General features: G+C 37.6%; 1 protein-coding gene across 1 annotated transcript in view; it reads left to right on the forward strand.

Moving 5' to 3' along the window:
• The window catches only part of LOC136864181 (atrial natriuretic peptide receptor 1), a 2,019,422-nt gene that overhangs the window by 1,640,085 nt on the left and 365,791 nt on the right, over positions 1 to 13,546 (forward strand). Inside the window, exon 13 of the mRNA XM_068226191.1 lies at positions 2,816 to 2,971. Within this exon, the coding sequence (XP_068082292.1) occupies positions 2,816 to 2,971 (156 nt within the window). The remainder of the gene's footprint in view (positions 1 to 2,815; positions 2,972 to 13,546) is intronic.

Consider the following 13,546-nt stretch of genomic DNA (forward strand, 5'->3'; position numbering starts at 1 on the left):
ATTCCCTCCTTTCTTCAATTTCTTCAATTTCAGATGGTATTTTATGACCAACAGGTTGTGGTCAGAGTCCCCATTTCTTCCTGGGGAAGTTTTGCAATCCAACACCTGGTTTCTGAATTTCTGCCTAATCATAGTGAAGTCTATTTGATACATTCCAGTGTCTCTAGGTCGCGTCCACTTATACAGCAGACATTTGTGGTGTTTGAACCAAGTGTTAGTAAGGACTAATTTACGATTGGTGTAGAATTCAACTAGCCGGCTTCCTCTTTCATTCCTTTGTCCAAATCCGAATTCTCCTACAATGTTACCTTCTCTTGCTTGGCCTACCACTGACTCCAGTCTCCCATCACTACTATATTGTCGTCACCTTTTACTCTTCTATCTCTTCGTATATTCCTTCGATTTCTTCATCATCCGCTGAACTAGTAGGCATATATTCCTGCACTATTGTGTTGGGCGTTGGCTTGGTGTCTATCTTCACTATGACTAGCTTACGCGCTGCCTTATTTTCTTATTCAGTATTAAACCAGCTCCTGCATTTCCCCTGTTTGATTTTGTGTTGATAAATCTGTGGTCACCTGACAAAAAATCCTGTTCTTCCTGCCAAAGTACTTCACTTATACCAACTACGCCTAACTTTAGTCTATCCATATCCCTTTTCAGATTCTCTAACCTACCACAACGAATCAAACTTCTAGCATTCCACGCTCCGACTCGCAGAATGTCAGTATCCATCTTCCTGATGATTGCCCCCTCTCCTGTAGTCCCCTCCCGGAGATCCGAATGGGGGAATATTTTACCTACGGAATATTTTACCCAGGAAGAAGGCATCATCAGTACATCATTCAAACAGAGAGAGCTGCATGTCCTCGGGAGTTATTTACGGCTGTAGTTTCCCGTTGCTTTCAGTCGTGTAGCAATATCAATATAGCTCAGCCATGTTAATTAATAATACAAGACCATATCAATCACTCATCTAAACTACCGCCCTTGCAACTACCGAAAGGCTGCTACCCCCCTTTCGATGAACCATTCATTCATTAGTATGGTATCTCAGCAGACACCCATCCGAGATGGTTGCACCTACGGCTCGGCTAGCTGCTTCATTGCGACACGCAAGCCTTCCCATCGCCACATGGTCACATGGTTCACAGGTGAGGAAGGTAACCTAACGTTATCTTATTGCTGAGTGCCTTTGCTGGTGAGTGAACTATTCTGAAATTAGATTCGCATAGTCTCAAAACGATGTGGCGTAAGCAATTTACGAAATTAAATGCCGATAACTGAGTTAAAATGATATCGTGGACCGAAATTATTGTGGTTTACCTTATAATTTTAAATTAACATCGGAACTTTAGAACATAACCTCTTGCTATTTCAATAATTAATAATTAACCCTAGACCGAGCGCGCCAATTTCTGTCACACTACCGGGCGCGGTTGACTTTGCCAACCAGTTACGTTTCCAGTCGTTTACAGGCTTCCAATAGCATAAACATTTCATTTAACGGCATTTTATCCTTTGTTTCAATGTTATTCTCGAAATAAAATTAAAAACTTGTATTAGTGATTAATATGAATGTACTTAAAATAGATAATCATGAACACGTGAACTAATTCTGTTAGGGACATGAATACTGCGCCTATTTATAATGAGTTAAGCAGTATAAACATATTTAAATTAAAATAATGGTCATATTTTAATATTTTCACAATTATATAATGAAATTATTATATGTAATAGCAAAAAAATACTGGATGAAAAGTACACTTTGTTGTCATGTCCAAGAAATCTTTCTCATCTTATCCCCCGAGCAATGCCATAATTTCACTGCAGTTCGCAAATTTATCATCGCACTCACGGCTGTAATTCACTTCCTCCCGCTTCCTACAAATGTACAAATTAGTCAAGTACAATAGCTCATCGACCATCTCAGCGTTTATCAACTGCATGAAACAGTCATTTTCTGTTGATACCTTCGTCACCTCCCCTTCCGGTCCTGGCAGTATTTTTAAAATGTTCCTTGCTTTTACCCTTGAAGTATGTCTTGAAAAGTCCGTCTTGGACTATATTGTTCCCCCATCTCTCCCGAAGATAAATTTCCTATCGTTATTGTCTTCATAGTTCTCACTGTCCGAAACGGCCTCCTCTTCCGTATCACTGTTATGATCCTGATCCGATACGTTTATAATTTCCTCCTCCTCATCCGAAAAATCTGAGGCAGAGTCCTTTATTTCATCGGACAACTGGCTCAAAATTTCAGGTATGTCTTCATCATTGACAAAAAGAGACCTAGAATAGAAATATACTACATGTAATTACGCCTTTCTTTGCCTAATTACCCTAAAAGAGCAGAGGAAAGGAAATTTTACATTTTACTCACATGATCAGGCGCGTGGTTGACTTTGTCAACCAGCTTCGGGTTCCAAGAATTCGCTCAAAATAATTACACACGTATCGCTTCCACAGTTGTCGAAACTCGACTGAACTGAAGGTCATGTGTGAGAGCAAAGGTATCAATTGCGAGGTGGTGAAAGACTGACAGTTCTAGGAATTACAGCGTAAAATAGCGCGCTGGTTGACATAAACAACCAGCGCGCCCGGTCTAGTGTTAAATAATAAATAATTAATAATTGACTAAATGAACGTTAACTGCTGTATTTTACCAATATACCCCCAGCTTCTGAAATTAAATTTTTACGATAGGCCATCCTGTCAACACTTCGTTACTGTATGACTATATTTTTTACGAAATTCAATTTGGCTTATCTCTCCATTGACACCTATGAATTACTAATAAGATATTTCTTCGTAGGTTTGTTGTGGACTGCACCAGAACTGCTTCGTGCAACTCATCCACCACCTGAAGGAACTCAAAAAGGAGATGTGTATTCATTTGCCATCATTGTTCACGAGATCATTACAAGGCAAGGCCCATTCCATCTCTCGGATATGGATTTAACTCCACGAAGTAAGTAAATTATACCAGAAATTATCGTAAAATAACCTTGTTACTACCATATCAAACCTGTCTTGGCAGGAAGTATTGTGTTTTGAACCGAACTAAAAGGGTCATCAATAATTCAATTACATTCCACGAAAGTTTGGCGTCTATTTGCGTCTATATGCTTTAAAAATGGAGCGTTATTACTTCATGAAATATCTGTCTATAATTTGTTTTAATAAGGGTATGAGTCCATTTAGTTACAAGTATTCCACTACTTCACACTCACATACACCTTTCTCCACGAGTACAGTAAGTTAAGGTGAGTGAATTAAAAACCATATTCAACGACATGATAGCATTCAACGGTTATTTGATGCAACAACAGTAAACCACACAACAGTAGTGCATAGGGAAGTTTTCAAAGACATAGCTCGGATAACACGTCCCCATTCGGAATGGTTAGCTCAGTACCGAATGGTACGTCTCGTCCACATGTTGCGATTCTACGAGTCACATCTAATCGAAATAAAGATCATGCTGAAAGTACAAAGAAGCCTTATATTCCTGAAGTTAGTGCTCCTTGGCTTGCTATAAAAAACGGGTTAAGCAGTTGCAATCTTGCAAGCAGAATGTTATGTGTGTTGAAGTGTGTGTAAGTCAATGTATATATCGATGGCTTTCTTATAAAACCTCTTATGTCACAATGCTCTTCCTACCCATTATATTGCTTAATACTGGTCTTGCTTCCAGCCACGTATATAGATGCAGTCCATCAAAATCATTTTGGTTGTGTTCACTTTCCTATGCTGAAGTGTAAAAGAAAATGAACCTTAAATATATTATTCTGTAGGAGTGCCTATGTTCGTCATGCAAACAAGATCACTACAATACGGTACGGTAAGGTCCATTTTCCTTTACATACTATATATAAAACACACAAAAAGGAGTATTTCATGCTTTTACATTAAAAAATCACAGTTTCTGATCACTGAGATAATAATCTTACTGTAATCTCATTTGTCATTAATGAAACATTTAGCATTTCAGGAATATGTGAAGAGTAGGTATACAACCAAGACCACAAGAAGCAGAAATTTCTACCGAGAAAGCTAACCATTTCTCATTATAGTACGAAATTGAGACCATATCTACTAATCAAATCCTTGGGGAAATCAAGTAGAGTGCGACACGTCTTGATATATCGACGGCTTTCTTTAAAAACCTCGTAAGTCCGAATACTCTTCCTATCCATTATTTTCCTTAAGACTGGTCACGCCTCCCAGTCTCATATTTATATGCAGTCCAAAAGAATAATTTTCGTTATGGTTATTTACCTATGCCAATTTGTAAATGAAAATGAACCTTAAATACATTATACTCTAGGAGTGTGTAAATTTGCCATGCAATCAACATCCCTACAATACGGTACGGTAAGGTCCATTTTCCTTCAGACATTAGCAAAGGAAACTGAACACAGCGAAAATTATTCTGATGGACTGCATACAAATATATATGACCGGGAGGCGTGACCAGTCTTAAGGAATATAATGGGTAGGAAGAACATTCGGACATACGAGGTTTTAAAAGAAAGCCATCGATATACTGAGTAACTTATGGGACATCACATTACTTTCTTTTGAGGAATAGAAAAAAATAATTTTCACTAATTCATCACAATTAAAATACAGTAACGATATGCTTAATAACATTCCTCTTTGGCTACAGCAAATTTAATGCAATATATAGACGACCAAACTAGACGTCTGAATGTTCGATAGCCTGAAAAGCCGTCAAAACCTAGGTATACATCAGATGTAAACGGCATGAATATTATGTCATTGAATAAGGGATTCATGTTATTAATGGAACATTTACATCGGATGGCAAAATTGTATCTATTTATCACCATAGCAAATACATAAATGTACTGACTGAGTTACATATTGTATCATACTATAATATAAATCAACCCTTTTTTGTAACAGTTTACCATATCGGGTGTTTCATGCTCATAAGTATCACAGGATATTGATTACATTTTTCTCTATAATAAACCACCTAGTATTCCACAAATATTTTCGGTCATAAGGACTGATAACTTTACTATTATCTCACGTTGCTCATTTAGAAACCTAATGACCAATCAGTTACCTAACCGTTGAACAAAAATAATGTTATTGATTTTACGTCCCACTCACTACATTTGTGGTTTTCGTAGATGCCAAGGTTCCGTAATTTTGTTCCGCAGGAGTACTTTGACATGCCAGTAAATTTACCGATACGAGGCTGACCTTCAAATACCACCAGACTGGCCCAGGATTGAACCTATCAAGTTAGATTCTATTGTTATTACTTCATAAAATATTTTTCTATAATTGACAATAATATAATTATAGTCAACAATCATTCAATTAATCACACATGTTCAAAACTCTTTATAATAACAAAAGGGTCGAATTAATTACAAACAATTTCTACTAACTGTTCAACGACAACAATAGCGGACATTTTTGAAGTGCAGAGAAATGTTAACAAAAGTAGCTCCATAAGGGAGTAACCGCTATCCGGACAGTATTCCATCATTAAGACGACATTATATCTATGAAATCGTCATGTAATATTCCGATGAAAATGTTCTCGCAGACCGAATACACTGAAGTCGAATGACACAATTTCTGTTTGATATAGTGGGCGAAGTAGGACATCCCATAATACCGTCAACAGGTGATCGCAAACAGATAAGGTCTTGCTTAACATTGGTGGATCATGGCACCTGTTCTGGTCACTATCTAGGGTCTACTATTTTAAATAGCTTCGTCTATTTTCTGCAGAAAAAACACCGCAAAGAGGTGATCGCAAGCAGATAAGGTCTTGCTTTACGTTGGTGGATCATGGCACCTGTTCTGGCCACTATCTAGGGTCTTCTACTTTAAATAGCTTCATGTACTTTTATGCAGAAAAATTCAATTGATAATTTAATTGTGACGGAGAAGCTCTTAATAAGGAATTCTTTTGGAATCACTTCAGGTACAGAAGTCCATCTTCCTTTATGCATATTTCGGATACCACTCCCGAACTTATGATCCATCCACAGTCCCCACCGGATACACCCGATAAAAGACTTTACACGACAGAATAATTTTCTGGTTGGCGAATTTTACCCCTACAAACCATTAAATCTTACTTTGCTAGTGATTATAGCACGTGATATTAATTCGGATAGTCTGGCTGGAAACAGACTACTCAAACACAGGTATTTCAAACTACTCGAAAAAATTTGGAGGCTACTCAGTATTTGAACTGGGCAATTGGAACTTGCTGGTTACCTGTTCAATGTACTTCTTGCGTGCGTACATTTTATTGCAAATTATGTTTCTTTCCAATGTTCAATGACATGGAATTAATTTATCTTATAGATCAGATCTACAGAGAGAACATATTCCCATCTATCATACCGTCGCTACAATGGCAAAACATTGTATACCACAATATCCTTCCTATTTATTATTCTCCTTAAGACTCTTCACGCCTCACATCCACGTATGCATATGCAGTTCTTCAGAACATTTTTTGTTGTGTTCATTTCCGTATGCCGGTGTGTAAAGGAAAATGAAATTCACTGTACCGTACTGTAGGAATATATCGTCGTTGCCGGGACAAAACTTCCTATGTGATAATATTTTTGGAGATATATTGACCCGCAGCACATACATCATGAAGAGCGAGAATGCCTTGACAAAATGCACACATTATTGCACCTTAGATGACAGAACCTTATCGGCCAAAGTTCTAAGCTAAAATATTTCACATAGGAGGTTTTGTCCTGGCAGCGACGATATGTTAGACGTATTTACGCACTCCTACAGTATAATGTATTTAAGGTTCATTTTCGTTTAGCCGTCAGCATAGGAAAACGAATACAACGGAAACTGTTCTGATGGACTGCACAATCCATGTGTGGATGGGTGGCGTGACCAGTCTTAAGGTGAATAATGGATAGGAAGAGCTTTGGGGAACAAGAGGTTTTTCTGGTTCGGGGAAAATATATCCCATCTCAATGGTAGGACTAAGTTTAGGGAGTAACCCATTCAAGATATCGTCGGCTTACTTCTAAAACCTCGTATGTTACAATGTTCTTCCTACCCATTATATTCCTTAAGACTGGTCACGCCTCCCAGCCACATATGTATATTTAGTCCGTCGGAACAATATTCGTTGTGTTCATTGTCCTTTGCTTACGTTTAAAGGAAAATGGACCTTACCACACCGTATTGTAAGGATGTTGTTTTCATGGCGAATTTAAGCACTCCTACATTTTAACGTATTTAAGGTTCATTTTCTTTTACACATTAGCATAGGAAAATGAACACAACGAAAATTGTTCTGATGGATTGAACGTCCATATGTGGCTGGGAGGCGTGACCAGTCTTTAGGAAGAAAATGGATCGGAAGTGCATTTTGACATACGAGTTTTTAGAAGTAAGCCATCGATATATTTCTAAGGCTTGAATTCGAACAAGAGATAATAAATATGTTCGTTGATTTTTCTGTTAAATACTAACGTACGCGATTTGATGTTCTTCTCCATGTGTCTTCGAACATTAGTGTACCATGAATGAAATTATAAAATGTATATTTGTTATGATGGTCTGCGAGAAGCAGTTCATCCTGTCGACTAGGTGTCTCATTTTACCTTTACCTTGAGGATGGAGTTGACTGAGTTCATTAAAGGCTTCGCTTTGAGAAACATATGCATGTTTTCATTGTTTATTTGTATCGATAAAATCATTGATACGGAAGTAAAATAAGGCAGTTTATATTTTTTTACAATGTCATTAAATGGGTTCACGAAACTGTTAATAATTCTCTTGCTTATTTCGGACTTTTAGGAAAAGGACCACGAACGAGCATATTCTCCGATACTGTTACAGAGATGAATTATCTTTTAGCATCACATAACCTATCTCGGTTCAGTATATGGACTGAGCTGAATGTTGCTGTTATTTATTCATTTTAGTGGTTGATGATATCTTGAGCATTAAAATCTACACACTGTTAAACAAAGAATGACATTCTTCGTTCTAAAAGAAGAATTTGAAAAAGTCGTTTGGTAACGCTGATTGGACTACGCCATTTGATGGTCCGAAGTAGAGCTCTGCATGACCTAGCATGAAGACCTTAGGGCAAATGAAATTGTCTGACGCACGGCCTCTTCGGTCCTTTCTGTCTCTCTCAAGTCTGTTCCTTCCGGTAATTTGTTCGTTTGCCGTAGAATAGCACAATCCCTACCACCACCACCACCACCACCACCACCAACAACAACAACAACAACAACAACAAAGTCGTATGGCTTGCCGTTTTCTTCTGTTTTTAATTTCCATTATGAGCAAGAAAATACTGTTATTTCAATAATCGTATACTAGTACCTAATTAATTAATATCGTTATTTTTTAAATAGACAATATACAGTAAGAATACAAGAAGTGCATTGTCATAATCATTCAGAAAAGGAATGGATCCCTTAACGAGTTAAGAATAGAAAATTCCTATGAACGCAATCTATATCGCTTATGAATCAGTACCACCCAAGAACAACATTCTGAGTTTACAAACAAAGGAAAGAAACACTTAAATCTCTAAATATGGTCAGGACGTATTAGTATTTGTTCTTTTATAAAGAAGTACCACAACTAATTTGTAAATATCCTGTACTATAATATAATATGAAATGAGTTCAGAGTGTGTAGTGGAATACTGACTCTTCAACAAAGTTTCTCCACAGGTTCGGTACCCATATATTTGTGTCGTCTAGCCCTTTAGTGAAATACAACATGTAAGCTTGCAGCGAGAAGGCATGCAACGGAAGGGTATTCGGATAATGGATTGGAGAGAGTATAAGTAGAGAGATATTTCAACTCAGGTGGATGGAAAGCTGAGATTTATAATACGTAGTGCTCTTTTATCAAGAAACATATGCCAAGGAACAACTGCCTCGTAGCTGCGATTCAGCTGTGGATTTGATAGTACTGAAATATCATTTGTAATGTACTTCAATTACATAATTCATATTAAATTAATATTAATAATACTATTACTTAATTAATATGAACTTAGAAAGTTCACATTTGAAACTATGATATTGCTGATGATAATGATGATGGTGGTGGTGGTGGTGTTGATGATAAAATTTTCTTCAGCTTACACCAGTTATATCTGAGGTCACTGGAGTAATTATAACCCGTGTTGCTAACATGTAAAGGAGAATTAACGAAATTGTGAAAATATGTAAAATTGAAGACCTGAGTGCAAAAAGTAGATAATGACCAAAGGTTAACTTCTTAGAAAAACGAAATTTGTTTAACACTACACCAATCTTGCAGTTCATTAAATGTTTAATTTGGTATGATACTTCTATACTCGGTGTCAACTCGAGTTCTAAGCGGTCACTTGGATGTTATATATCGTCGTTGCCGGGACAAAACCTCCTATGTGAAATATTTTAGCTTAGAACTTTGGCCGGTAAGGTTCTGTCATCTAAGGGCCAATACTGTGTGACGCTTCTGAAGGCATTCTCGCTCTTCATAACGTATGTGCTGCGGGTCACTATATCTCCAAAAATATTAACACATAGGAGGTTTCGTCCCGGCAACAACGATATCGTCGCTGGAAAGGTAAAAAGGTTGTATTCCACAAAGCTCTTCCTATCAATTATTCTCCTTAAGTCTGGTCACGCCTCCCAGCCACGTATGGATATGCAGTCCATCAGAACAAATTTTGTTGTGTTCATTTTCCTATGCCCATGTGTAAAGGAAAATGAACCTTACAGTACCGTACTGTAGGAATGTACGTTTGCATTACGTATTTACGCACTCCTAGTGTACAATGCATGTAAGGTTCATTTTCGTTTAATCGTCGACATAGGAAAATGAATACAACGGACATTGTTCTGATGGACTGCGTATCCATATGTGGCCGGGAGGCGTGACCAGTCTTAAGGAGAATAATTGATAGGAAGAGCTTTGTGGAATACAACCTTTTACCTTTCCAGCGACGATATGTTATATAAATCAATTACGTTACTCTCCAGGTTCAGGGGTAGAACCGAGATGGGGAAGGGGAAAGAGAAGAAGTGTTCACACGCCGAAGGATATTTCCCTCTGTTCTTGAGTTGAATACAATACCGATAAAACATCAAATTTATCACTTAGGACTTCAGTTAACGCCAACTATAATATAGCTGAATGTGGAGTATTATTTAAATTTTCAAACTGCTTACTCATCCAGAAATAAAGAAAAAAGGGAGAAATATGTAATGGAATTATCAAATTCTTGCAGTCAAATGTTTTAAGGAATGTAGTAAAGGGTTTAGAATAAGAAATTAATGCTTTTGGATGTATTAATTATTAAATTATCAGTCCGATTCCTTGTCCGAATGATCAGCATTGAAGTCTTCGGTTCAGAAGGTTCTGGGTTCTATTTCAGGCGGGATCGGAATTTCATTGGCGTCAGATTAATTCTTCTGATGCGGGGAAAATATGTTTTTGTTTGTCCCATATTCTTCATATTCAGGCAACACAGTACATTACCAACCACCACAGAGACACAAAATAGAGATTACATCCCTCCGTATAGGGTTGACGTCAGGGTGGGCATCCCGTTATCAAATAGGGCCAAATCGACAGTGTGACACAGTTCGCACCCACGACCCCACAGATGTGGGAAAATGGTAAAAGAGGAAACATTAACTAATTAATTTTACAGGCTCATTATGTGACGTATATCACAAATCACTTAGCAAGCAATAGTACGATATTTTATAAAAGCAACCTTCAGAAATCGTGGTATGATGCCTCACTTTCGAAACCAGCGCCTCCATCCTCGTTTTATATCTGAGATTCGAATGCCATGCATATGTGCCTACAGGATGAGTGTACGTCTGTGTCATTTTGATCACATCATTGTATTTCTTGTCATAAAAGTGCAATAAAGCTTTGTATAACGTGGATGCATTTAATGGTGTAGTATATTTCGATGGCTTACTTCTGAAACCTCGTATCTCCCAATGCATTTCCTATCCATTTTCTTCCTTAACACTGGTCACGCCTCCCAGCCACACAGTCTATCAGTACAATTTTCGTTGTGTTCATTTTGCTATGGCTGTGTGTAAAGGAAAATGAACCTTAAATACATTAAACTGTAGGAGTGCTTAAATTCGCCGTGTAAACAACATTCCTACAATACGGTGTGGTAAGCTCCATTTTCCTTTACACGTTAGCATAGGAAAATGAACACTACGAAAAAAGTTCTGATGGATTGCATATACATATGTGGCTGGGAGGCGTGACCAGTCTTAAGGAATATAATGGGTAGGAAGAACGTAACATACGAGGTTTTAGAAGTAAGCCGACGGTTTCTTTTTAAGCAGACAGAATATTGTCTCCATCAAACTGTCTTGACCAACAGAAAGAGACATATTTCTACTTTTTACCAAGCGTGTTGGCCGTGTGGTTAGGGGCGCGCAGATGTGTGTTTGCATTCGGGAGACAATGGGTTCGAACCCCACTGTCGACAGCCTTGCAGAGCTTTTCAGTGTTTTTTAAATTTTCACTCCAAGGAAATACTGGAGTTTAACCTTGATTGAGGCCACGGCCACAGCCTTTCAAATCCTAGCCGTTTCCTCAACCATCGTCACCGTAAGACCTATCTGTGTCGGCGCAACGTAAAGCCAATTGTAAATTATCTCTCCGTTCATAAATACATTTATGGTTCCTACTTACAGTAATATTAATGATTAAGTTCATTCTTTCTTATTTTCTTATGTTCTTTAAAAGGACGTCAAGTGATGCTGAAATCAAATCCAGGTGTCCTTTCGCTGCAGTAATAGTTTTGTAAGCAGGTGATACTAAATCGCACCATTCCCGAGGGACAAGCACTGTACTTATTGCGCTTCTGCTTCTCAATCTGTGTGAAGGCACTACAGGATATAAGTGAGTGTCGGTATTCTGGATGATGATTATATCTGTGTCAGTTATTTTGTGTTCTTATCTCCTTCTTACGTGTTACTGGAGAAGAATCAGCAGAACTTGTAACTGGTATATAATATCACCATATTGTATATAAAAATGGGCCTTAAATTTTCAAATTCTTAGTTAATATAATGTAGTGTAATACTGAACAAAACAGAATATGCATTCCGAAATTGATTAATAAAATAATGTTCTGAATATGACCTACCTCCGAATTAAAGCTTGATATTGTAACACTCAACAATATTTCACTGCTCTCAATAAATGTCCTTACTCTCGCAAAGGGGAGATCACCATGTGGTTTTCTAGAAAAGTGTTCAAATTTTGTGAATTTGCCCTTCATTTAAAAAAATATATTACCTCCGTGGCTCAGGCGGTAGCGCGCCAGCCTCTCACCGCTGGGTTCCCTGGTTCAAATCTCAGTCACTCCATGTGAGATTTGTGCTGGACAAAGCGGAGGCGGACAGGTTTTTCCCTGGGTACTCCGGTTTTCCCTGTCATATATCATTCCAGCAACACTCTCCAACATCATTTCATTTCATCTGTCATTCATTAATATTGCCCCAGAGGAGTGCGACAGGCTTCGGCAGCCGGCACAATTCCTATCCTCGCCGCTGGATGGGGGCTTCATTCATTCCATTCCTGACCCGGTCGAATGACTGGAAACAGGCTGTGGATTTTAAAAATATTAGTCCTGCTCGAGCACTTTTACCAATGGGCCTTATTTTGTACAAAAATTAACGTTTACAATCCATCCTCAAGGTTTTGTAGTCTTATTCCCGCCGATATTTCTGCTTAGTCGCTAGCATATTGACGTTGGGAACTGAAGTTTCCGAATTTGAATCCGACCGTGATCATCTTCCTTTCATTCCCATTTTGTCTTTCAAATTAATGTTTTTTGTACAATACAGGTCCTACAAAATGTTTAAAGACATCTGCATATTTCATGAACGTAATTCCTGTCCTTAAAATTTTGGTCTCAAGCGTACAATATTTTACAGGGAACTAGTACATATCTATAGGAACATTTTCTCAAATATTCATTGAAATATCTTTCAAGTTATAAACTTTTTGTTCATAATATTTGGAAAGAAAATACCTAAATTTTTAGCATTTTATAAGATCTGGAATGTACAATATGGGGATTACATTAATAATATTTGTTATGAAGAAACACAGACACCTGTATAGAATATTTATAACTGTAATAGAGGTGCAGAATATGTTTCGATTTTAAAAAAATCCCCTGCTCTATAGCTCGCAATAGTACCACAGAAAGAGGTCATTGAAAAAGCATTTCTTGACCTTTACTGGACAGGAGACCCCTCATGCTATCGAGATGGCTTGTATGGTACGTTATAGTGAGATATTTACACTACAGAATAACACACAAACAATCTTGTTAGCTTGAGGGGGTCTCTGTCAAGGCCATGGTCGAGGAATATTTGTTTTATGAACTGTTTTCTGTGGTTTTATTGGAAAGTTATAAAACGGGGATTTTTTAATGGATACATATTCTGTTGTTCTATTACAATTAGAAATATTCTATACAGGTATGTGTACCTATTAATGT

The sequence above is a fragment of the Anabrus simplex genome, chromosome 2, assembly GCF_040414725.1.
Source record: "Anabrus simplex isolate iqAnaSimp1 chromosome 2, ASM4041472v1, whole genome shotgun sequence".
NCBI lineage: Eukaryota > Metazoa > Arthropoda > Insecta > Orthoptera > Tettigoniidae > Anabrus > Anabrus simplex.